Source organism: Scaptodrosophila lebanonensis, unplaced genomic scaffold (assembly GCF_003285725.1).
Source record: "Scaptodrosophila lebanonensis strain 11010-0011.00,11010-0021.00 unplaced genomic scaffold, SlebRS2 tig00000096-arrow-pilon, whole genome shotgun sequence".
Taxonomy (NCBI): Eukaryota; Metazoa; Arthropoda; class Insecta; order Diptera; family Drosophilidae; genus Scaptodrosophila; species Scaptodrosophila lebanonensis.
This window is the reverse complement of record NW_022060567.1, coordinates 3,283,665-3,307,301: the sequence shown is the minus strand read 5'-3', so window position 1 is coordinate 3,307,301 and position 23,637 is coordinate 3,283,665. Positions and strand designations below refer to the sequence as shown.

Sequence of the window (23,637 nt, the reverse complement as noted above, 5' to 3'; positions counted from 1 at the left end):
AACGCATCACACGCTTAGCAAGTTCCACAGATTCAAATGAAGAAGCCTTTTATTGTTGAAAAAATGTATAGCAGCATCAAATCGATAATAATAACAATAATATTAAGTGGATCGAGGACCCCTCCGGAGTACGCCTGGATCAAAAAACAGTTTAGTCTCGTTTCAGTGAACTCTTTTACTTCTTGGAATTTTGAGCACAGCTATGTATTGCAATTGCGTTCTTTTACAACCTTTGATTCCATTTTCTACGTTGATTGCTACATTTTTAAAGGAATCAAAGCCTTAAATGTGAAATTTGTCCATAAAATGCTTCCATTGTTGCTGTTTGGAAACGAATGCAAATGAAGTATACACTGGTTTATGCACATAGAGGAATATATTAATGTCGTGCGTGCGATTCTATTCACATATTGTTTGTTTTCTTGTTTTCATTTATTAAGTTTATTTAAGTAAGGCAGTACCCAAAATATTTGTATATACAAATTGTGAGTGCGACTATCACATTCAATTCTTGTTGGTATTTTATTTAGACTGTTGTTAATTAAATTTGTCTGACATACTGATATTGGCAATTCTATAATGTCGAATGCGACATTCGTACGCATTCAAAGTGAAAAAAACATATGCTAAAAAATAATTTTGTTTTCACAAAAGGAGAAAGTTATAGCTCTTGACTAGGTCTATTATTGCTAATGTGGAGTTTGCGGATTGGTTAGTTTTCAAGATAATTTAAAAAAAAAAACCATGCCATTCGCACACGACATATACAGAAGTCGCTTCCTCGGGGAACAGTTCAAACACTGATTTCAGCGAAACCTGAAGGAATATTGCGATGCAATTAATTTTAAAATATTATGCATTGATGTATCTTAATAATGTTTTTTATTTGATTCAAAAATATGTAGTAGTTTATTTATTATTTAATTTTAATCACTGTCGCACGCGACATTTTGTTCCATCATACTTTTTATGTTTTTTTTCACTTTATAAATGATTTTAAATATATATATGCCATCGCAACAAAACGAATGAAATTGTCATGAGCCTGAAATGCTTTTTTTTTATTTGCCACACATTTCTATTATTGAGGGCTCAATGGCTCCCTTTACGCGAGAACTAGTCAAATATTGCATTCCATATATACGCATACAATTTGTTTAATAATGTCAGTAAAAAGTAATATTTTCGAAACTATTTTTTTTATTTAATTTTTACATTTTGCAGTTACGATGTCGCACAAATGAACTTTTTCGATGTCGCACACGACATTGAAATATAACTTCAAGCAAAGACAACAATATACCGTAATTAGCAATCGCATCGTTACTTTTACATTTTTCTTATATTGCTTAAATATAAACCAATATTTAAAAGAGCAAATATCAATGCATTACGTCTCTCATTAAGAACAGTAATCAAAACACAAAGTGCAACAGATGTGTTCAAAACAGAACTTTTTCAGTTGTTCGACTTTTCATTTGAATTTTTCCAAATGTGTTATGAGCAAATGTAAAATTTGATTACATTAGTTAAATTTGATGGATTCTCTATGAAAATATGTTAAAACATCAAACTTTTACAGGCTTTGAATATTTTGGCTGCGGTTGACATTTCTGTGGAAATGCCCATATGCATGTCTAACTCGAAAATACCCTTCGTTCTAGATTCTTCGTTTTCTGTGCCAATACTTGTAGTTTTTCGTTATTGTAATTTGCAACATTTTCTCTATTATCCCTGCTCATTGTTTGCGCCCCACAGTAAGTTTCAAATGTCACGCTCCGACCAATAATTGCTTCTGAAATGCTTGACAATTTCCCTTTCCCTTTTTTTAACACACAGCCCGCGATTTAATCAAATTTGAGGATTGCATTTTGCGGAGCACCTGTGGCAGTAATTCTCACAGACGTGCGTGCAACAATTTTCCACCTCGATTGCGTTCGAATGAGCTGCCAATTGGAGTGGCAGGTAAAGAGTGTTCTGCCTAGAATATCATCGAGTCGCAGACAAGTTTTTTATTCTCATTTTAAATTATTTGTATTACTTGAGGAAATCCGGGAAATTAGTGGCACTTGTTGACATTGTGGCTTAAAGAAACCTAGCAATCTTAAGTATTTTTAGCTGCAGGGATTTCTCAAGCATCACACAAAATTCATATGTGAACTTTTTCCGAGCAGCTCGCTCGGCTAACGCCAAACAATGACCAAAGCAGTCAAAGCCACTGAGCAATCAAAAACAGGACCCACATCTCCACCCACAGCTACCCAATGGAAGCACCCATGATTGGGGCAGAGACAGCTTGGGCCCATTGAAAATTGATTTCTGACACAGCATAAAAATGCGCAAGAAAATGAAGAAATGTAACACTAAATGGAAAAGGGAGAGCATCAAAAAGGAACAAGCAAAAAAGGGAAAAGGAATAAAAAAAAAAAACCGAAATCAATTCAAGTTTATAATGAAAATGCTGCCGCATTGGGCAACTCTTTGTTTGCGACGTGCAAATAGAGGCACAGTACAAGCGAGGCAATACAACGACAAGGATGGCAGCAGCAACCACAACAACAATACCAGCAACAACAGGAACAACAACAACAACAACAACAACAACAAGAAAAGGAATATCAAAATGGAAACGCAGCACGCAGCTATTTATGTGGGTCATTCACGCGCAAGGATGCGCGACGGCAGCCGTCCTGGCATCATTGTGTGCCAGTGTGTGTAATTTACTTAGAAATAGATACGGATACGGATACAGATACAGATACAGATATCGCACATTGCACCAGATAACGGCTCTGTAATTTCTTCGCCCCCCCATACACTCGTACATTGTATTTTTGAGAACGCGACCAGCGCAACAACACATACCTATACACACTAGCCGGCATATGTATGTGGTCCACAATTGATTTAAAACAGATTCGATTTAAAATGATTATACAAATAGGTTGGAGCATTATCGTTCTATTTCCGCAACAGTGTGCATACAAATAAATACATACAAATGAATATTTAAGCCGATTCCAATCCACCGTAGAACCACAAACTAGGAGTCAGTCCAACCCCTTCTACCACTTCACTTAAAAGGTTTGGCGCCAAACACATTCTATATACAGTACTCGAGTGAGAGCTCTTCAATCTGAGTCCCTCCGCACTAGAGTCAATTTTATTGATCTTCACGATACATAAAGACATGATGATGGATTAGACAAAGACTACCCAGAAGGCTACAAAGATATCTCGCAGTAGTCAACAACCCACCCGAAGTAATTTTAAAACTTGTCTAGAATTAGGGTGAATTGTGTGATGTAGATCTTAATGGCAATATTCCTAATAGATTGTTCGGAATTGTATGTACAGCCACACAGTTTGGGTGAGCTTGAAGAGGCGAACTGATAAAACCATATCTCGAACAGTATGGAACCTAGAATTACCGACCTTAGTGTGCATATTCTTGTAAGCATAGGAAAGAACGAGTTTATGTTTTCATATACTTCATTTACTCTCTCTTTTTAATTTTCCACCAATTTTTAATCCTTGCTGCTTACTAATGCTTTGATGCATTTAATTATTCATCTCTATTTCATCCAAATAGATTAATGTTAAGCAAACTAATTAGCAAAACAATTTAACGACACTAACTTAGAAGTGTCTGGTTGGTCAGGAGAGAGATGGAATCCACCCGGAATATTCACTGTCGTTAAATTTGCTTAATTATTGGAACCGATTGAAGAACATTTTAATAGAAAAACAGTCCTACATAAAAATATAGTTAAAACCATCTACATAGAATTCAGTTTTATGAATAGTAGCTGTACTCAAAGATTTTTGGAAACACACTTTGAGTGCTGATTGAAATAAAAATTCTTTACACTCAAATTAATAAAAAGAATTGAAAAAAACATGCTCAGAATTGCAGAAGTCATAAGGAGGGAGGCAAAATATAAATGTTCGATTTAAAAAAATGTGAATATTAAAAATATGAAAGTTTTCCTTACTTAATTTCTTGTTCAATTGTTTCATGAAAATTATACAAGGTTCTTGTTATTATTGGCAAAAGCTACGGTATTGGAGAGAATGTCACTAATTTATTAAAAAGATATTCCGTAAAAGTTGAGCGAAATGCTTTGAGATTTGCGACGAGACTTGATAGGAAACATTTGGCGATTAGTGTGGAAATTGTGGGACAGTGGCACACATTTAAGCCGCAGCTCTTGAACCCTTGATTGCGGTGACGGTCCCCCATTGTCCGCATAGATATGCCAGTCAGTGTGTGTGTGCGACAGTGTGTGTGACTACTGGCACATGGGCTAAAACTTATAATCATAGCATCATCAACAAAATTATCGTTTTGGTGTGGCACACACACACACACACACACCACACACACACACATACAAGTAGTATGTCGGAATTTAGAAAGAAAGCGGGTTGGCAACGTTTTGGACAAACACACAGAGATACACTTGCCATTTAAGAGCATAAAAGCGAAACGTGCTTGAAATGTGAATTACTCGCACACACACTCGCACACTTTTGTTGTACTTTGAACACTTGAACTATGCATGTGAGTGTGTGCGTGTGTGCATGTGTGCATGTGCGTGTGTGTGCGCCACTCTTGCTCTTTGGTCCTTTGGCTCATAACTTCAACTATTTTATACGAACGAACGAACATTTACTTTACGTTTATTTTTTTCTTGCTGTGCTGCCTTGCTGCTTTGCTGCATGCAGCGCTTTCCTTTTATTTACTTCTTTTAGTGCTTACTTCCGTTTAGCTACTGCTTATAGACTGACACACACACACACACACACACACACACTCATGCCCACACACTCACGCAGGCAGGCAAGCAGACACGCACATTGGCGGCTATATACATTTTTTAGCAAATTAACAAGCCAACAGCGACGGTGCCGCAGCTTTCAACACTTGTGTATATGTACATTGCTTACACCTACGGACTAAAGAGGACGATCTTCGCACCACATGCCAACCCATGCCCCATACTGCCAGAGTTCTGCCTTTTTAAACATTGATTTTTATGGGCGATAGTGTCGAAGTGTGCGTGAGTGTGGGCGTGCCTGTTGCCCAGGTCTGGGCCCAAGCAATGATTACGTTTAATTTAAACGCTGAAATCCGCACGGACGCCTTGCCAGCGTAAACACATACCCAAGCAAACAAATGTGTATGTGAATGTGAGTGTGAGTATGTGTGTATGTGCGTGTGCGTGTGTGTGCCTGCAAGCTTTTGTTCGCCAACTGACGATGCTGCTACCCAAGCCTTTTTGCGCTAATTGCAATTACACGAAATATTGTTTACAGACACTGACTCACAGACCCACACAACCCCCCCCCCACCACCACACACACACATACTTGTGGCAATACTACAATGTGGTATTCAATAAAATATCAGAGCGGCAGCCAAGGAAAAGGGCTTAATTAGTTGTATAACCGACGTCAATTTACCAGTTGGCAACATGTTGATAAGCGATTCATGCGCTTTATGTTTGTGCGTGTGTGTGTGAGCTTTGAGCTATTATGTGGCTGCTGAATGATAGCACTTCTCGAGAACATTTTAAATATTCCATCACCCTAATTATACCCTCATACATACTCATTTACGTTCATTACATCAAGTCTAGTTTTGATTTGAACGACCCCCGTCCCCCACCACAGCCCGTTGTGAATTTTTATATTCTGTACCTGAAAGATACTAGAGCTTATTAGGTTTACGGAAAAGGAATAATGTAACATGCAGAAGAAAGCAAGTATATATATTTTTGATCGCCATGGCAAGACGAGTCGATTTAGCCAAGAGACTTCAAGAGCTAGAGACACAAAATGTTGCTCTTAGATGCCTTACATGAGTATCAACTACTTTTTTTTTATTTGGGCATTTTTCTTTATTCATCGAATCTTCTCTCTCGGAGAGTCAAATCTTAATATAATATAGTTATTTAATTAATTACAATTAATTATTGAAATTACAGTCCAACTCTTATTGCTGGGTGGTATTCGCCGGAGTCGTGTAAGGCCAGTCTGCCAAGTTAAATTCAGTGCAAGTTTATTTGGATGGTCCCGAAGCTTCATTTGAAATGAATTCAAAAATAGTATGTTTTAAAATTTATATAGTTATTTTACGCATAGGCACAGATTGTTTCAACGTCGGGCACCTAACATAAGCTTTTTCACTTGTTAGAACTAAGATTTGCTTTTGTACAGCCTATCTTGACTACGGAAGCTACAAGATATAGTCAGCCGATTTTTATATTAATTCTTTTTATTATAGTGCGGCATTTTAAAAATATTTTAAAACCAGCTTTTACGGTTAGACAGACGGACGGACGTCCATGTCTATGTCGATTCGTTTCGTCATGCGGACCATGATTGTATACCTGTATATAATATATAACATGGGATCTCATTCGATTGATGTTCCAGGCAAGAACTTTGAGCTTTCTAATAACAAACAAGGGAGCATGCGGACAGCCTTGGGGGAGGGGGAAAATAAAAAAATTTAAGTAAGCTGGTGTAGCCTGGACTGGGAGTGTCTGCATACCAAGTATAGTCCAGACAAACAGACAGACGGGCGGGCATGTCTAAATAGTTTCTGCTGTTTATGCTGATTAAGAATCCATATACTTGTATTTTATGGGGTCGGATATACTTCCTTTGCTTATTAAATACTTACTTAAATATGCTCTTTTTCCCTACGGGTACAGGATATAATAAGGTCGAATTCTCGTGCGAGTAATTTAAGCATTTACCCGTAGATTTTAAAGATTGTTTGACGCCTTATTGTTATATCCTTATGATTGTGAAGAGCAACAAGGACTGCAATAATTTTAAAATGCATAAGCCTGACTAATCTGTGTCTAATTCAAAAATATAAAGAAGCTCGTGTTTGGAGAGTCTAGCTAACAAGTTTGGCCATTGAGGGCTGACATAGCAATGTCCGGAAGCCGAGCCTTAATCCCGACTAACGGACGAACTAAGACAAGGCTGATCAGAGATGCTTTCCACTGTCTGTAACACACATTAAACATAGGGTATCGATAGAGATAGGCAGGCACATGCGCGTATTTATGTAGTAAGTGCACGCAAATGAGTTATTTATATGCGTTAATTTTTATGTTCGCCTTTTTAGTTAGCCGCAGCATAAATTTGCATGAATGCGTAAAGGTAATGAAAACGTGCTGATTAAATGCAAAGTTTTCGAAACTTTAATCAGTGCATTGTCTGTTTGTGTGAGTGGAGGGCGTTGGGCAAATAGATTAAAAAATTGTGCACAAATGCAACGCAAAACAAAATCCGCAAATAAATCGCCCACATGACCCGCGACCTCGGACTCAGCCTGAGTCTCTGCGTGGGTTATTGCATTTTTTATGATTCCGACTAGGACACCCATCAGCCATCGCCCATCCAACAATCCAACAATCCGACTGACTGAGTGACTGACTCTTAAGAGCACGTTAACGTTAACTACTAACGTAGCGACCAGTGCACTTTTTTGCTTTGATTGTTTTGGGAGTGCGAGGATGTGTGAGCTGCGCTTTTTGTCAAGCGGATTGAAACAAATGGGCTTGGACTATCGGTTAAAACTGAAACATTACTATATGCTGATGGAGTAAAGATGCAGAACATTCGGACCGACTAAAAGGGTTAAAGTCCACTACGCATAATGTGATTGGGTCCAAAATATACGAGTTCATACTATCAATCACAAAAACAAACAAATTATATATGGCCTGGTATTGCCTTTATATTACATAGCGTACAATGACCTTAACACTCCTAATCACTGCAAATGTAGAATCTCAAACTCGGGAGAAATTAATATAAGATTTGAAAAACTATTTGAATCTCATAAGTAGAAAATACAATACAAATAATTGAAAAAGTAGAGGTCAGCTCTAAAGGAGTTATAGTCAGCAGGTTGAATCAGAAAGAGTTCTGCTTTGGACTATTCGATATTGCTGCCTTATTGCATTACTTAGATTAAGTTGTTGCTAAAGACACTTTTTAGTTTTATATAGTTTTAGTTTTTATACATATATGTATGTGGGAATGCCCGGGTAATGACGTATGGGCAATCCTCCCACAAGTATACGATGGTAAAGGCGGGTTGGCACATGATGTCACCAAACTTTCCCTATATTTAAGGTATTTAAATGCTAATAATGAATATGGTTGTGGAATGTCTCAACCTCTTCCGTATGTTAATTTTGAATAGATGAGTCAGGATGAAATACAAGCATTAAATATTTATGATGCTTCACAGACTTCTGAAATTGGTTATATTCTTAAAGTTAATTTAGACTATCCACATTTACGATTTACATAATGATTTACCATTTTGTCCAAGCAATCAAAAACCAACTTCCTCGTTTACGACTCAAAAGTTTATTGCTGATTTAAGACCAAAACATAAGTATGTCATACACTATAGGAATCTTCAACAGAGTAGTAAATATGCCTTGAAATTAACGAAGATTCACCGAGTGTTGCGATTTAAGCAGTCATCTTGGCGAAAAAAGTATATCGATCAAAATAAGTACTATAGGACGAAAGCTAATAACAAGAAAAGAATGCTAAAGTCGAGCAAGCTCAACTCTTAAATACCCTGTACCTCCCACCAAAAAGGAAGGGGGTGTATCAGAATAAAATAAATAAACTTGAAAATGAAATCAAATCACCCACAATACATGCGTCTGAAGGATGATGATGAACTTGATGAAGTGCCATGTTTTGTTATCCATTGCTCAAGCGCTATACATAAAGACCTTCGATGGAGGCCTCCATTACAGGCTCGACAATGTGTCTTAGTAGAATATACTGAAATACTTTTTCCATACCGTTACTCAATTTTCAACTATAAAGAATGTCTCAGAATCGCATAAAATTGGTCGTATTTGCTTTTCGTGATCTCAATCTTCGTTTGCCATCGTACTTCAGGAGGCTTTCGTATACAAGTATGTAAAAGTTATATCTTCTGCACTCTTAACTTTTCTGTAACTTTACTTTTAACTTTACTTCTATTAAGCCTCTGTCGCCTCATTTTTAGATCTTAAATATAAATTGTAATATTAGTCAATATTTGTAGCTTTAAACAAAATCTCTGAGGATGCTCTACCACCGGCTTTTATTGTTGCTGCTGCAATCGCACACAATCTATGTAAGCAGTTGCTATGGAAATTAGCTCTAAAACTCCACCACCTACTTGGAGTATAGTTACCTTTTTTTTTTTTGTTCAGTATCATTGCACTGATATGAATGGATATAGTCATTGCACTATCGCGAAAATCTCAGTAAGAATTCCCGAACTTGGTAAAAAAGTTTAATTATGTCCGGAAACGGTCAATATACGAGTATACATATATTTATTGTATATTTTTATAACCTAACCCAATTTTGTATACTTTTATTTCCGAATTTCATTTAAAATTTAAACTATATTTTGTTCATGCATATACTATGAGTATGTCCTCATGTATGGTGCGATAAATGATGGATTAGATATAAATGTAATCTCTGTCCGTGCTCTGCCAGCAACTGTTGTACTGGACATTGAATCCGTGAACAAAACTTAATTTGTTTTTAAACTAATTGTAACATTTGGTGGTGTTTAGTATTGGATACCGTTTTTTATAGTCTGGACCGCACGACCCTATGATTTCGTTCTTGTTATTAATAAATTGTGAATAGAGAGGGAGGCATATCTGTGACAGTTATAATAACACGCGTCCACTTCTAGAGTTATGGGAAATGCAGAAGCGCATGTTGTGGGCGTGTCTGCTGGCGCGACTCCCGGATTGTCGGACGGCTTATTTGGCTGGTTGACTGGTTGGTTGAAACAAACGCAGAAATATATTGCAAAAGTTATGAGCACTGGAAGAGCAAAGTGCCGGAAATGAAACGGAAGCTGACAATATGGCTGGCTGGCTGGCGGGCTGGCTGGAGCTGCTGCCTCTGCACTTGCCCACGCTCTTACCATTGCTTGTGTTGCTGTTATTGTTGTTGTTATTGGAGGCTGTTAGCTGGTGGCTGGTGGCTGGCAGCTGGTTGTGGTGTTTGGCGTACGTGACCATGCTGCTTGGTGATTCAGTCGCTCAGCCATGCAGGCAGTCACTCAAGAGCTCAGCTATGCACAATTTCAATTGCCATTAATTGCAAATAGCTCTGGGGGCTTATCGCTGGACTTAACAATGTCCCAGCGCGTAATCCACAGCTGTTTCTCACACGATTATGTGGCGTCACTGCTCGATGCATAAAAGCGCCATACTTTCTCCGGCGTGGTCAAACGCTCGATAGCTGCTATACACTGAGGAGCATGGCTGACGAAAAACATCGCATGCTCTTTCAGGGCCAAGATCCTTTGGGCCAAGACCCAGAGCTCAGTGTGCGCAGTGCCATATTGGGGCCGACCTCCACAGACGATGTTCAACAGCTGGCCGCTCTGCCGCCCACCTACGACGATGCCATGGCCAGTGCGCCCCACTACGCCACCTTCAATTTCGCCCACGCCGATCGACGACGCACCTTCTTTGCCGAGCCGCAGCATTTTCGCTCTGGACTACCCTACGTGCTCGGCGCCGAGCAGCCCTCGATGACGTTAAACAATGAAAACACTGTGCGATTGCAGCCGCTGCCGCTGATGGCACAGGATGTCCACGATGTCCACGATGTGCAGGATGCGCCGTCGCAGCACATGTTCGGGCGTGTACCAATGCCCCAGGTGCGCAGTAAGTAGCAGTCAAGTGCTTCACAGGTGTAGATGGTCAAAAGCGAATGCAAGGACCCATTTGGAGTCGAAACCCTCCCCATACAGGGTCGATTCCAATGTGTGAAAGTATTTGCAACATTAGTAAGATATTACTTCCCACTCCCTTCATGATCAAGAGGTAGACCTACATGGACAGTAAGTTACAAGCATGCCAGAAATTTGACATATTCACTCATTTGCGGTAAAAGGAACAGATTTTAATCCTCTATTTTTATGATCCTCCCAACTTAATTTAAATGGATTTATACATCTTTGTCACCTTTAATCAAAGGGAGGAAGTCGTGGCTTTCTGTTTCTTATTAGGTGCTAAATTTTATGTACTTATAGCCACAATAGATGTAAATAATCAGATACTTTCAAAGCTACTAAAACACATAAGCATACATAATTCGATGACTATCCCATTTTAATCAGTTGCTTTGCCCTTGAACATTTTTCCCAAGCTATTCACAGGTATAGGTATACCGCTTAGGAGTGGCCTCGGCTCTCGGAGAATGAGTTGAGTAGAGTCCAGCACCTTTGGACTATACTATGAACGAAAAAAATTCTTTATATTACCAAATGGCCGAAGGATTTGAAGGGACTTGAAAGCAACAGCATTTTATCAAAATAATATAACATGTCCGAATATCTTTTTTCTTTAAATTAACATAAAAATTCCTCATCATTATTTCGTATGCGCTTTGTTTCTATACATCCTCTTTGCAGCATTTTTTTCATTGGCCCCACAACCCAAGCTGGGCATACATCCCAGCACCATTGTCTGTCCCGCCTGTGGCCAGCAAGGACTCACCCGACTGCAGCGCTCGCCCAACTCACGCACCCATTCTTGGGCGCTGTGGCTCTGTTCCCTTGGGTGTGTAGACAAGGAAAAATATAATATAAATATTATATATATCAGAGTTGATCTTCTTCTTTCTAATTTTGCAGTTGGTGCTGCTGTGCCTGCATCTGTCCCTATCTCATCGATAGCTGTCGGACAACAAGCCACTACTGTGCCACCTGCCAGACTTTTCTGGGTGCCCACTATCCCAAAAGCTGTTTCGATCACACATAGTAGTACTAGTTATGCTAACGAATTGTCAATAAAACCAAAAGCATGTCTTTTAAGTCGCATCTTTGAACTCAGAATAAGAAATCGAGGTTCCTGCACCACCACGATCTATGGCCGAGTGCTCGATGCTCGAAAGAAATATAGAAATCTTAGTTTTTTATTTACCCGAAGGGAAACAAGAGAGAATGCTGCACTCGAGCAAGTCTGACTTGGAAATACTCTGGGTCCATACAATCTTCAGCCATAGACAGAAGGACATATTTTTAAAATCATATATACTTTTTGCGTCGGAGATGTCCTTTTCTCTAATTATAATAAAGCATTCGAGTAGAAAGTAGAAGGACGTTATTTCTTCATGGCCCATGACCCAAAATTTCAAGTGAGAATTGAATTTATGTTCGCATAAAAGACGTATAGTAAGTCAAGTAGTCGAATTTTGGAGTTACAAGCGATCCTACACATGTTATTGAAACAAAACACCTTCTTGTCGTGGCAGCTCGTATGTTGTTACAGCTTTATGTGCTGCGAACGTACAAATCAATAAGAGAGAAGCCGGACAGTGAAATACCCTGCACCCGAACCAACTTCCGGAACTGAGTTACATGCTCCCATTGTAGAATCCAAAACAAAAAGAAGAGCAAACTTGATGCTGCAGTTTGTGGGCGTAGTACTGGAGTGAAATTCATTCGCTAACAACTTTTCTGAGGGTTGACCGATTTGGATCAAATTTAAAACAAAAGTAGATACTTATATATAAATTACATTTGGTTTGACGAAATTCTGTAGCGAGGAGAGGGTAGGGAAAATCAAAAAATTAAAATAATCTCGTGTAGCTGAGGCCAGGAGCGTCTATATTCCAAGTTTGGTTAATGTGCGATGATCCGCTACCGAAATCCAGGCGTTCAGACGGACAGACTCGTCTAGATGACTTCATATCTTCACATTTAAGATTAAGAATTTACTAAATGGGGTCATAGAAACTTCCTTCTGCCTGTAACATATAGTACTTTGCACAAACCTAGGATACCCTTTTTACCCAACGGGTACAAGGTATGAAAACAACAGCCCCCTCTACCTTTCCGTGAAGTGAACTGACCACTCGGTCCGTGGGAATTTGACCAAGACTGGCTATGCGGGGATAATTATTACTCGGCAAATGGGCAGCAAAAAGAATGTGCGTTTCCCACACACTTTGTTTTCCTCGCATTCCTCACAAAAGCAACTAGCGTTAAATGCAAATTCAATTTTTGCAGCTAGCCGTCGGGCATGTGCCTGTGAATTGGAGTGCAGCTAAGCCCATAAATAGGTTTGGCAGTAAATCTGACCAATATTCGTACTGTTGCCACCGACGTGCATCGCAACCAATTGGCCCGCCAGCGCTGAGCAAAAATGCCACACAAATTGCATAACCATTGTGTGCTCCATGTGCATCATGTGGTCCTCGTCCCCTTTTTGCTGCTCATCGGCCTTCCGCTCCCTCCGTTCTAGTCAATTATATAGCATTGGTATCCGAGGGCACTTCGATTGCTGGCAATTATGAGCACGCCTGCGCGAATCCTCTCCCGAATTCAATTACCGCGACAGTGGCTCTGGCAAACATCATTAAAGGCGAGTCATACCTCTGCACATGACTGTACTGCTGGGCCGTAATTATAGGCCGATCCGTACAAGTATCAATCAAGCACTAAAGACAAGCTTCTTTAATTTGTAGGCTGTTTACTGTGCAATAATTATTTTGATCATTAGCTCTGTTGGCTAAAAAAGTTTGCTCACTTTTTAAAATACAAATCTTTAAGAGCATGACATTTTCAGTAGGTGATTTCATTTCCGAAGCATTTTAAAGAAAGGAATATTTGTTTGCGAAGCGTAAATAGGTACTGTAGATAAGTAGTCTAGATATGTACTGTAGATAGATACTGTAGATAGATATTGTAGGTTCTTGCAAAGTATGAAACAGGCAGGAGGGAGCATCTCCGACACGAGTCTATTATTTTTCTCCTCCTGCTATAGAATTTCGTCAAGACTGTCTACAATTCAGACGCTACATAAACATAATTTAAAAATAAGTCGAAACCTTTGTTTTAAAATTCATCATCGATCTGTCTATTGTAAACAAAGTTATTAGCGAAACCATTTTAATCCAGTATTACACCCACAATCTGCCCCAGACTTGAAGGAAGTTTGTTTGGGGTACAGGGTATTTCACTGTCGGGCTTTCTCGATCGTAATATTCTCTCCTATCTATTCATGTTTTCGACGACAAATTTATCCAATTACATTAATTGTCACTTATATTATTGTTTTCAATTTAACTTTACGCCATTTAGTTAATTATAATTCTTATACAAATATCACATTAGTCAGAATCTGGAAATTAACTACCGAGATTAAGTTAATAAAGTAATGTTTTTTTTATTTCATGGCAAGCACCAACGGGACTCTAAATAGAATATTTGATAGTTTTTATGCAAATTGCTTAAATAACAACACAGCTACATATGCGTTGAAAAATCAACAAGCTTTACTCAAATATCAGCGACTAGAAGAAATAATGCAATCAAAATAAAAAAAATGAAAACAAAAACATTGCCGATGACGATGAAAATTCCAAAAATAATTGAAAGAGACCTTTATTTTTCAGCACTCCAGGAAAGCCAGCGTGAAATTTTAAAAATATATATTCGGGAGTCGGCAAACATCCGCACCTTTTCGTAATGAGATTTATGTTAGAGCCATTGTCGGCTCCCTTTCTACTGCATAGTTGGCCAAAATTTTCATAATTGTCAAGCAGAGGGAGCAAAAATTACAGCCATAAGCTCATTACGCAGCCACACTGACGAACATATATACATACGTACACATATAGGCGCGCGCACACACACACACACACACACACACACACACATACGCACACACGTTAAGTTGTGCTGAGTGTTATGATTATGTGGCATAAAGTTAATTTGCGGCCTACTTTGATTTCATCAGAATTGGAAGCTGCCAATAAAATAACGAAATCAACAAGCATACGCAGCGTGCGCCACAGAATGGGATGAGGAGAGGGGCGTAGGAATACAGGGATGTGCTACGGATACTGGAAGTATCGTACTGTGTGTGTATATGACAGGGAAAAAACATCGCATAAAAACAATAGTATGTAATGCGAAAACAATGAAAGCGCCGGCAAAAGCGAACAGCAAGGGCAGCAGCAATAACAACAGCAACAACAGCAACAACAACAACAACAATGGGCAAATGGCGCTTGACGCGCCGACATGTGGCAAATAACTTACCAACTTTAATTAGATTAGGTTGTTGGGCGCACATAAATATCAATATCAACATCAACAGCAACAACATCAACAGCAACAACAACAACAGCAACGGAGGCTCAACATGGTCGTTGTTTTTGTAACCATTACTGTGCGATTGTGCGTGTGAATGCTGGTGGTGATGGTGGTGGTGTTGGCGGTGGTGCTGGTGGTGGTTCTAAGTATCGCTAACGAGCCGCCCATCGAAAAATGCCCATTCCAATGGAGGCCACCACAAAATGTCATGTGGCACAGCGAAGAAATACGAGCAGTGAGGGGAAGGGAGAGAGGGAGCAGGAGCGGGAGCGGGAGAAGGAAAAACATTGCGTGCGAAACGTAATTGACAATTTTTGCGCCAAATGTTTACATAACATATTTGCGGCGTGTTGATTACGGGAATGTGGCCAGGAGACACACTCCCACAGACACACATTTCTGGCAGGCAGGCGGGATGGCTGACTAGCTGGCTGGCAAATAAAAGCACTACCAGAGCCCATCACTGGCTCCTCACGCTTAAGGCAACGCTAATCGAATTAAGGTTAGGATCTAGGAACGAAAAGATTGGGCTGGCATGGTAAGGAAAAATGCTGAACTTATAAAGTATGCTCGCTTTTTGTATGAACGAGGCAGTGTCTTCGGACGTATAGACATACTCGTATAGATATTGTAGATCCACTAAACATGGTATGCGGGCTGTCTAAGTCCAAGAAATTACAGGTCTGCGTCGTTTTTTATGCATCCCCCACTTCCCCGCTATAAGTGAGTTTCCATAACTCTCGTAATTCTTGGATTTTACCAATTACATCCGTTTAATTTAGCCATTTACTCTGCCAACAGCTGTTATTGGCTCAACTCAGTTCTGCTCACTTACTCACACACAGACACAAACGCAATGGACATGCACCCTTTACGTAAGCTGGAACCCTGTACCCAAAGGGTAAAAGGGTATATTAGTTTTGTGCGAGTGTACATGGAGCACACAGAAGGAGGCGTGGCAGACCCCACAAAGTATGTATATATATTCTTGATCAGGATGACAAGACAAATGGATATAGCCATGTCCGTCTGTCTATAAGAGCTAGAATAAACAAAGTTGGTATCTAGATTCTCCTGAGCCCGAGAAAGGACGAGTTTGTTCATTTTTTCTGATCCACCTCCCCACTCCCCACGTTTATATTTAATTTAGTTAATTAATTAAATTAATTGATTAATTTAATTTCTTTTTTTGTGGGGCGGTACAGGGTATTAAAGAGTTGAGCCTGCTCGACTTTAGCATTCCTTTCTTGTTATTTATTGCAGTTTTATTAGTTTGAACGATGGCCAAATCGCTTACATATGCTAAAATGCAAAATCTGAAGTATGTGACGAATGATCGGAAACCAGCAACACGATAATTTTGTATACTCTGTACATGAAATGTAGAAGTATATGTATATATATATTCTGGATCAGCAGGATACGACGAGTCGATTTTGGAGCAAGAATGGAGGATCGACTGGGAGGAGGATGATGAAGAGGCCACATCTGTTCGACCTTGTTCACAGATTTTTATGAATTTTAAATAAGTTAAGTTGATTTGGTACACTTATGCCATAAGTTTTATTTAAGTTATTGTTAATAATTATTATTTATTTTTTAATTTATGAAATGTTCCTATGCGATTTGAAATCGACATACGAACCGTAAGAACAAGCTATAGCTCCGTGGCCTTAAGCTAGTATTACATAACCATGTAATTATTGCTAAAAATTACCTAATAAAGTATTTACAGTATACTACAAAAATATGATAACAATAAAGTAACAGGTTGTATTCGTTACTATTATTTATTTTTAATTTTTAATATTTTTTTAATATGGACTATGAGGTGATAAGTATTTGATTTTTTTAAGTAAGTGATGAAATTTATTATTATTTTGTCTCTATCAGGGTTGTTGAGGGCGAAGGTGGAGGAGTATTTTCCTGCAGAGAGCTCAGAGTTGGGCATGAGGTGAGAAGGTGTAGGATTAATAGTGGGGTGTTGGAGTTGCACAAGCTGCAGGTTGGAGCCGGTGTTCTAGTGACAAGGTGACTATGGGCTAAGTTGGAGTGACCTAGACGTAGACGTAAGAACTTATTAAATAATAATAAAATAGACTTCAAAATCAATAAACTCCGCATTCCACAATTGCTATTGATATCCGATAACTTTTGTAGCTCTCTTTATATTTAAATGCCGGGCCACACTACACTCTAACATTACGTACTTCTTTTCAGTTTCCTACCACATTTTTTTACCCTGTACTCTAAGGATAACCCGCCTGACCGCAAGTATCTCGGAAAGTATAAGAGGTATCTACATTCTTCTAAGCCCAATAAAGGACAATATTGTGTTTTATCTCACAGCTTTTCCTTAAGGTTTTTCAGTAAAAATTTGCGAAACTAAACGAGCAATAACTTTAACGAGCTCTTACGCGAAATCCTTTTTAAAGATAATAGCAAATGATAACAGCTCTGCTATCTGCAACCCCAGACGCGGGTGCACTGCACTCCTTTTCGTTTTTCCTCTTCCTGAATAGCATCATCATTGGCTCATTAGCCTCCCACAATATTAATGCATTTTTGCTGCCAATTTATAAAAATTTTACAAGGCGGCAAATCGATATCGACGTAGCACTGCAATTTACAGTCGTGACAAGCTCTTGAAAAACATGAAAAACGTCTGACCGCTATGGTAAATATATGCATTCAAACCTAATTAGAAAGAAGTGGCAAAGCTAAAGTGTGGTTCCCCGACTTGCAAATTTATGTACCATAATAATTACATAAATAAAAAAAAATAAACAGAACTAAGCCAAAGGAGCAACAACATCAAAAGCTGCTGATTAAGTTGAGTTAGAAATTACATTTATGGCTAAGGACACATAAGCGCCAACAAAAGTTAAGAATTACTGGAGCTATGAAAGCTCACAAATAGTGGAAGACTGAAGGGAAGGCGGAAAATTTTGAATAAACTTGTACTGCAAAAAACAATCAAGACATCTGTGTACAAAATGTTATATCTCTAGCTTCTAATAGTTTCTGAGATCTACTGAGATCTATGGTCAGATGGACAGACATGGCTCAATCGACTCTTCTTCTGCCAGTTTCATTTTTCACTTTGCACAAATCCTATATCCTTGCACATTTGAACTTTATTCTCTGTGGGAGTGCTGACAAATAATGTATTTTAATGGCGACTCCAATCAGAATTTAAATTATATCGTAGTTACATATGCTTGCTAGTTATAAATCGCACAATTTTATTTCAACAATGTAATATAAAATAAGTAGAGGATGTCACAATAAATTTTTGTTTTCCAACCAAATAAAATCAAAGAATAAAATAAAAAGAAATCTTTTAAAAATCAATATTTAGACCAATAAGCCTTTACAACCTAAAATAGGGACAACTGATCAACAGCTTTGTGATGCAATTGCAGTAATTCCCACCCCCCTATCTGTTTTTCAATTTCCACTTCATTGCCAAACTGATGGCGCAATTTATCAACTGCCAATGATTACCTCCCACGCCTCTTAGCCAACTATTTGCCATTTGCAAAACGCGCTAATAGAATTAAGCACCTGCCCCGGCGAACGATTGCATGAGGCGACAAAGAAGACAACGGACGACAACGGACGACAACGGACGACAAACGACAAGTGACAAGCGACAAGCGACAGGAAACACGAAAGAGGGGGCGGGTCTAGGCACTGGGGACAAACGACGCAGCAGCCTCTTCAGTTAAATCAATTGCCAATGTTTTAATTAAAGGTGAGCGAGCAACGCAACACAAGAGCAGCAACAACGCTTCACGTTCAATGCTCAAGTGGACGAAGTGCAGAGTGTCAATGATACATGATACAATGATGCAAAGTTGCAACAGTAACAGTAATAGCAACAACAACAACAACAGCAGCAATAGAAACAGCAACAGTGACAACAAACAGAAGCAACACATTAATGCTAAATGCCAAAACAAAATGGCGCGCGAAATGTGCCCCAAGTCACAAGTGGACACACTTGGCGAAATATAAGGTAGGTATAGGGTTCGAATCTTCTTCAGATTGTCAAGCAAAAATTCTTTTTAAATAATTCGGAAAGTAAAGTCTAAAATTTGGTAAGAATCCGTTGTTCGATTTTAAAAATAAACATACTAGAAATGTGAATAATTCTAGCTTTTTATTTATTTATTTATTTATTTAATGCTAGCTTAAAGTTAAAACTTACAGCTAACAGGGTTTGAATAGCTATGACTACCAGGATCTTAAGCTATTACAATTAATGAAAGAATATGTACAAGTAATAAAAAAAAGAGGATACATATGTAGTTTTTAGAAGCATGAATTAAAGGTATTTACTTAAACAATATTTGTTATGTTATTTATATTAAGTAAGTAGCGGCATAACTTAGAGAAATTGATTTAAATTTGATCGTAAATTTGAGCTTTGTGAAGGTATTTTATTATTAATTTTATATTCTCAATAGAAGGTGAAGAAAGTAGTGAGGCTGGATCAGTATTTCCAAATGTAAATTTTCTTAAAGCCGAGCTGATAGGACATGTACTAATAATATGTTCCATGTCAACGGAAGGTGTATTACATAAGCGGCATTGGTTAATATGTTGCTTGTCTATGTAGTGGAGATGAGTAATGGCTGTGTGACCAAGGCGAATTCTAAAAAATGTAATCTGATCTACTCTACTGAGTTGGGCTTGAGTAATATTTTTGAAGAACTCAAATGTAGATATTGCTTTTGGATTGAGATTTTTGTACCAACTGGAAGTGAATTTGGTTCGTTCGAATTGTTTTTGAGCTAAACTAATTTTGAGGAAGTGTTTAATGTCGGAGCTATTGTAGTTCGGTGTGAAAATAAGAGGGAGAGAAGTGGCGATTTTGGCTATAGAGTCGGCATTGCCTTTAATTTTAGAGTGCCTGGGTATCCAAATCATTTAAAATTTGGGAAATTTGTGGTTTAAAATGGTTATAATTATAAAAGGATAGTAATTATGATTATCTGGATTCGCTATTGCACTTAAGGCTGAAAGTGAGTCCGAACAGATGGCAAACTTTCCGGGTTTTGAGAGAGCTGTTTTAATTGCTTCGTGAATGGCTATAATTTCTGCTGAAAATACTGTGGAGTAGTGTGGGATAAGTCCAAGTTTTAGGGTATCAGTTTCAGTAGTAACACTGAAACCAATATAATCTTTCGTTTTGGAACCGTCAGTGTATAAAAATTTGTAGTTTGTCAATGTATTTTTAATAAGTTGGAAGTGTTGTTGAAAAATTGCGGGCGGTGTGGTTTGTTTGTTGAAGCGTGAAAGAGAAAGGTCTGTTGTTTTACCAAGGTGTTTTAAATTGTATTTATTACTTTTAGGTATTTTAAGAATATTGTTAGGTATGGCAAGATTACTGCAAATTAATAATACTCTTTCTATAGAGCTTAGGTGAATTTCATTTTTATTTATTGGTTTTATACATTTTTTTAGGGGAGAGTCAGTTGAATACATAATGGTTTTGAAAAGCTTTGCTGTAAGGAAATCTCTTCTTTCCTCCAAGGAATATGTGTTAGACTCAATTAGCATGTTGTTAATGGGGGTTGTACGGTACGCGCCTCGCGCTGATCGAACTGCTTTATTTTTGATGGTTTTAATTCTATTGAGTTGTGAGTTTGGGGCATATCCATAAAGCGGGAGACAAAAGTCGATCTTAGCGATGAGAATTGCCTTCACTACATGAATGAGGGAAAGAGTGTTGCAGTTATATTTATAATTAGACAGATGTCTGATTATGTTAAGTTTTTTAGATAGGGCTATAAAAAGTTGTGTGATATGCGAGGTCCAGTTGTATCTATTGTTTATAGTAAGACCAAGATTTGGATTTGGATTTATCAGTAGAAATTACTGCACCAGAACATTGACACCATTCGTTTATTTTGATGAAGAGAGAATTGAGGTTGATTGTTTGATTTTTTTGCTTTTTAAGATCAATTATTAAATTAATGTCATCTGCATAGGCGCAGAATTTAATTTCTTTGTGTATGGAAATGATTTTAGGAAGGCTATAATAAAATGAATAACTGAAATAGGAGAACCTTGAGGAATACCGTTGTTTAATGGGAATGTACCTGATAAATTATTACCAATTTTTACTGTTATTTTTCTATTACACGTAAAGTTTTTAACGTAGTTGAACATGTTTGTACCTATTTTCCATTCTATTAGTTGTTGAAGCAGTGTGTGGATACCTATTTTATCGAAAGCCTTGACAAAATCTAAAGATATTATAGAAATGTGACTTTTTTTTTGGGATTGATCTAGTTATCAAGTGGTCTACGTAGAGTAGACCATCCGTAACTGATTTACCCCTTTTAAAACCAAATTGGTTATTATGGATCAGCTTGTTGACAGTAACAAAACACCATAATCTTTTTGCTACTATTTTATCCAAGACTTTACCAAGGCACGAGCTCAGTGAAATTGGGCGGTAAGAATATAATTCTCATTTGTCTTTGTTAGGTTTCAATATGGGTATTGTCATACTTAGTTTAAAAGATTGTGGTATATGTGAATTTAAAATGTTGTTGAAGTGATCAAGGATGCGGGTTTGGAAGGCTATTGGTGAATTTTTGATCATTGGATATGATATGCGGTCATGTCCGGGTGTGAGTCCTTTGAGCGAATTGAGGGTTGACTGGAGTTCAACAAAGGTAATATTGTTTTCTATTTCTAGCGCCGCTTTACATGGAACATGTGATAAATTAAAAATTAAAGAGTTCTGTTTGTTTAAGGTGAACTTGTTTGATCAAATTTTTGAAGAGCCAGATTTTGGCTGGATATCAGAGGTAAAGTTATCAACAGCGGTACGCTTTGCTATTTGAGTTCTCTTCTAAACAGAGCATTGGCTTTCTTAAAGTTGATTATGTTTGGTTGATTTATTTGTTTTTTTAGTATTTTCCAATAAGCGTTTTTGTATTCTCTTAATGCAGTTAGCCTTGAATTCCACCAGGGAACTGTATGTGTTTTCGAAAATGTTGTGTTTTGTGGTATTGTCAAATGGGCGCTTTGGATAATAATTTTCTTTAATAAGGAAGCTTCCCTGTTGATATTATTGCTTGGTGGCTTAAGCGAGTGAATTCGTTGTATTTTTTCAGAAAATGATAGCCAATTTGCCATTTTTAGTTTGAATGTGGGTTTGGCAGAGTATGTAGGGTAAATTGGGGTGGGAAAGAGGGAGATGCATATCGGGAAATGATCGCTACCATTAAGGTCATCGATAACTTCCCAGGATACGTCACAGGCCAGTTCTGCAGAGCAGAATGATAAATCTATATGAGTAAATAAATGGTGTGTAGAGTAGTGTGTTGGGCTTTTGTTGTTCAGTAGAATATAGTTGGTTTGTGTTATGTATTTGGCTAATACTTTGCCCCCTTAAATTGCTCTTAGGAGAGCCCCAAATTGGATGCCAAGAATTAAAATCGCCTAAAACTAGTGTAGGTGAGGAGTTATTGGACAGACTAAGAACATTTTCAAGATTAGTTTTGGAAAAATGTTTATTGGGTGAAATATAAACTGAAATAATGTTTACTTTTTTCTTTGATAACATTTCTATGCCTATGGCTTCAAGGTCTCCACTTAGATGTAACTTTGTAAAACTAATGGAGTCGTGAATTAGAAATGGACTGGGATTGGGATTGGGAGGTATTGAGTATCAACTATGTGTGTTTCTTGAAGTGAAATGATGTGTGGTTGGTGTTCTCTTAAAAGAAGTTGTAACTCACTATAATTATTTTTATAACCTTTGATATTCCACTGAATAATTTTTGTCATATAAGGGTTGAAAATCAAGAGAAATGATAACGAATGAATCTAATGTGAAAGTAGGAAAAGTGAGTTTAAAGTTAGAACGTAAATATGCACGTAAGAGGAAACACGTGGCCATCTAAGGGAGAGAGAGGGACTCTAACCTTAGGTAGCCACGCAGTGGTTGCGAAGAGAGAGTCGTTCACGAAATTTCTGAATCACTCTCTGAAATGCTCATTTCGTTATTATTTGTTGTTGTTTGACTTTTAGTTTTTTTGTTGATTTTCATGTTTTTGCTTAGTTTAGCTTTAAGTGCCGCTACTTTACGTTTTGAAGTTTTGATTGGGAGGATTTTAACATTACAAGTATTGTTGGTTTTTGACTTAGCGTCTAATATTTTAGAATTAGTATCTATCTTAGAAACTATTGGCAAATTAAGTTCATCTGTAATAATGTTTAACGGGTCCATTACGTCACCGTATTGAATTTGTGACCTTTGTCCGCCAGTTGCATGTAAAATGTTGGGTTGAGCTACCTGTAGTTGAATGTTTGTTGTACTCTGATCTTCTCTTGTGACAATGGAGTAGAGGGTGTTGTTGTTTGGGTGTCTAGATTTGTAAATAGATAGAGCAGTTTTGTTGTCGCACTTGTTGTTGGTTTTAATTGCCTGA

General features: G+C 37.9%; 1 protein-coding gene across 1 annotated transcript in view; it reads left to right on the top strand.

The window, feature by feature from the left end:
- The first annotated feature begins 10,330 nt into the window (after positions 1-10,330).
- LOC115627696 overlaps positions 10,331-23,637 on the top strand; it is a 101,849-nt gene continuing 88,542 nt past the window's right edge. The window contains exons 1-4 of the mRNA XM_030523438.1: positions 10,331-10,742; positions 11,492-11,639; positions 11,714-11,823; positions 15,201-15,327. Of these exons, the coding sequence (XP_030379298.1) occupies positions 10,331-10,742; positions 11,492-11,639; positions 11,714-11,823; positions 15,201-15,327 (797 nt within the window). The remainder of the gene's footprint in view (positions 10,743-11,491; positions 11,640-11,713; positions 11,824-15,200; positions 15,328-23,637) is intronic.